At 40.4% G+C, this 3687-nt stretch overlaps 1 protein-coding gene across 1 annotated transcript; it reads right to left on the reverse strand.

Annotated features, from left to right (window-relative positions):
- Nucleotides 1-1015: 1015 nt before the first annotated feature.
- LOC6563957 (chymotrypsin-like protease CTRL-1) lies at nt 1016-3148 on the reverse strand. The gene is made up of 4 exons (XM_001989796.2): nt 2911-3148; nt 2136-2341; nt 1808-2064; nt 1016-1732 (listed from the first exon to the last, which is right to left on the reverse strand). The coding sequence occupies exons 1-4, from the start codon at nt 3131-3133 to the stop codon at nt 1144-1146; spliced, it is 1275 nt and encodes a 424-aa protein (XP_001989832.1). The 5' UTR covers nt 3134-3148; the 3' UTR covers nt 1016-1143.
- Between the last annotated feature and the right edge of the window lie 539 nt (nt 3149-3687).

The following is a 3687-nucleotide window of genomic DNA, read 5'->3' on the forward strand; positions in this document are numbered from 1 at the left end:
GTTGTTTAGTACACCCGAGGGCATTGGGTGCAAATGAGCAAAGTTGAGCGTCCTTTTTGTTTATGAGTCAGACGGGCCCCGAGGTATCCATGTAATTGTGTGCCTAAAAAAGGCGTCCTGTACGTGTATGTGTGAGTGTGTGTGTGCTTGTGTGCTCGAGACAGCAACAACATCAAGGAAACACATGTCCCGATGCTGGGAGCAACCTGTTGGCAATGCTTATATAAATACATACATCTGTATGACTGTATGGCTAACTTATGATGGGGCTGCCGCTCAAACAAGGCCAATAAGCAGCGCATGCTTTTGGCCCAGTCATAGTTATTTTCCGTCATTATTATAATGTTGACAATTCGAATTTTGCCGTGACTAAGCTAATCAACTTCTATAGGAAATCTAAGCAATTATTGGAATGATAATATAATTTTTATTTATTTACCTATTTAATGTCGCTAATATAGGTCAAAGAAAAACGAAATGAAAGAAAATAAATTAAAAATAAATATAAATATTTATACAGATTAAAATTCAAATAAATAATTTTGTTTGTGTTTCTATATATTCATTCGTAAATGATTATTCGAATTTATTTATTTATTCGATATCGACTAACATCAGTTGACACAGAGAAATACAAATAATAAAGATAAATTAATTGAATACATAAATATTTATTAAACATTAAGTTTTGGGGGTATTTCATTTACAAAAATTTATCGCGCAGTAGCCTCATGGATATGGCATAACGCATAGAAACCAAATAAAATTGTCCAAATAACGATCAACATATTAATTGAAAAAATGTACTTTCTGATTGACGCAGATTTAGTTTAAACTTAGGATTTTATGTATCTCCAAGCTAGACTTTGTTCTTGTTTTTTTTTTATTCATTCGTTAAAGTCTGAAGCCCCCAATAATAATAAGCTGATTATTGCTAAATGCATCATAAATAATATTGTTTAATAGATGTTTAAATATTAAAGTTTATCCTATTTGTAAGACAAAAATAAGAACATGGAGAATGTGGAAATGTATATTTGTTGCTCTTCACTTCGGTAACAATTTATAGATAAAAGTCCGTTCTAGCTTATTGGCAGAAGGTGTAAGTTGGTTAACAATCCTGGGCAACAGGGGGAAACGTTGTTACAGCGTTAGAGTCGTTTGTATCCAGGGCAAATAGGTGCCCACATTGACATAGACGCCGGGCACATTTGCCTGTCCGCAGCCAATGCCCCAGGCCACCAGTCCGACCACAAACCAGACACCGTTGCTGGTGCACACGAGTGGGGAGCCACCATCTCCGGTGCAGGCATCCTTGCCCGCCTCGCCGCCGGCACAGATGAAACTCGTCGGGTTGAGCACAAATGAGGGTCCGAGGCGTGTGGATTGCAATGCCGTTTGGCAATTGGCATTGGGTATTAGTGGCACATCCACCTGACGCATTATTGCCTGATAGGCGCCAGTGGCGCCAAAGTCATTCTTGCCCCAACCGGCGACAAAACAGCGCTGACCCACAAAGCTCGTCGTGGGTAGACAAATAGTGCCAATGGTGGAGCGACTGGTGAGGGAGACTGGTGTTGCCAACTTGAGGATGGCCACATTGTTCTGGAGATTGTTGGGATTAAAGGCGGGATTCACATACACATTGGAGATGAAGACATCCTGTGCAGGAATCGGTTCAGTAATGCTCGCCGCATCCCATTCGCCCAAACGCACCTTAAACGTGCTCAAACTAATCAAAAGATAATCAATTATTATTATTAAGATTATCACATTAAAGAAATAAATAAGAATAGAAACAACTCACGCCAAATTGTAGACCTTGTGGGCAGCTGTGACAACATGTTGTGCTGTGATCAGTGCTCCTCCACCCAAATACACCTCCGACGTCGTCAAGAGCGCCACTTGCCACGGATATGCCCCAAAGCTAGCCTGGCCAGGACTCGCCAGAGCTGAGCCCGCTGGCGGCGGAAATCGTAATCCACATTGATAGTTCCCAGCCTGGCAACAGACGACCAAACCAAAGTTGCAGGACAACGGTGCCGCTGTGGTGGCAACTGGTGGCTGCAAAAGAAGAGCAGATGATTATGCTTCCATCGCTGTAACCCCAATCACAATCCCATTTCCATTCTTACCACTCCACCGCTGTTCACGATGCGTATGTCTATCTGTCCACTGCCATCATTTGGGGGTAGGGGCACTGGATTTGGACAGGATCCAGCTGGCACACAGCGACAATTTGTGGGTGTGCCAGGCGTCACGATGGCGGGCACAGGTGGCCAATTGGCTGGCGGCACCTGAGGTGGTAGCAGCGTGCCCACAATCAGCTGGCGTATGAGCACTGCAAGACGCCAAATAAAATACTTTAACGATTTTACCCAGGCCAACTCCCTTCCTAGACCACCCACTTGTCCTTACCAGGCACTCAAGCTAACCTGAAGCACTCAATTCAATGAAAACACTTTGAATTATCAATTACCCCACCTATCATCCCCAGTTAAACAAGCTCTTCCTGTCTATACCATCAATCATTAATTTCCATGCTTCAAAATTCAAGTATTTCACTTAGCATCTTCTCCAATTTGCACGTCAAACAAGCAATTTATATTTACACTGTAATAAATTCTGTTATCCTAAACAAAATTTTACGCTAAAATTAATTAAATGATAAATTAATAGAACCAAATTAAGTGAATGAAAATATTTAAAAAATTGTGATTATATTATAAAACTTAAGATTTATTAAACAGTTGACTCTTAATGTCTTCAAAAAATGTTAAAATTCTGAATCTTGTTTAAGAAAAATCCCGAAATTATCTAAAATTGAAATAAAAACTCTGCTCTTTGATCCAGGACTTTCACAACGTTTGATTTGACTTTTTAGTTTATATTTTTTTCAAGTGTACTTACGCGTGTGATTGTCTGGATTGCCCGCATCGCTGGGTTGTGGTGCGGCGTCTTCGGAGAGGGGACCGAGACTGGAACCGAGACTGGGACCGATACTGGGACCGAGTCTTGGGCCAATACTGGGACCTGGTGTAGGAACGGGACTGAGAGCGCCAAAGCTCCAACACCGAACGGAGGCGGCGGCGAGTAGGTGCAGCAGCAGGGAGAGTGTTTGTAATGCATTCATTGCCTCACCAATGACAACTAACACCGCTAAGTGACATGCCACTTGGCTATATAGGGCGCCCTAGGCGAACGGTCCGTAGCGTCAGTCCCCAATAAATTACCTGCCAAACGACCTCAGTTTAGAGCTCGCCTCAACTCAGGGCTTTTCCGAGCTGCATAACGCAAAAACGCTTTCAGCAGCAACCACAAAAAAAAATCAAAATAAATATAAAAACAACCACTAAAGGGAATTAACATGCTAAGAACGATACTGAAATGCTCTTATGTGTGAAATATATTATTATTTATTAGACTGATGCTTTGTTCAGTTGCTAATGAAGATTAATTAACAAAATTAATTATATCTTTTATATTGGCATTCATATTATAAAGCTTATTTTTCTGGGCGTTACCCAATGATTTTCATTTATTGCAATATGATTACTTAGAATAAATATAAAAATATTGAATATTGTTTATCTATTTAATAAACAGTCAAACAAAGGAAGCATAAAAATTTGTTTGACATTTAAATAAAATGGAAGGTTCTCCATTGATTACTGAATATTGATTTTT

Source organism: Drosophila grimshawi, unplaced genomic scaffold, assembly GCF_018153295.1.
Source record: "Drosophila grimshawi isolate 15287-2541.00 unplaced genomic scaffold, ASM1815329v1 contig_311, whole genome shotgun sequence".
In the NCBI taxonomy this organism is placed as follows: domain Eukaryota; kingdom Metazoa; phylum Arthropoda; class Insecta; order Diptera; family Drosophilidae; genus Drosophila; species Drosophila grimshawi.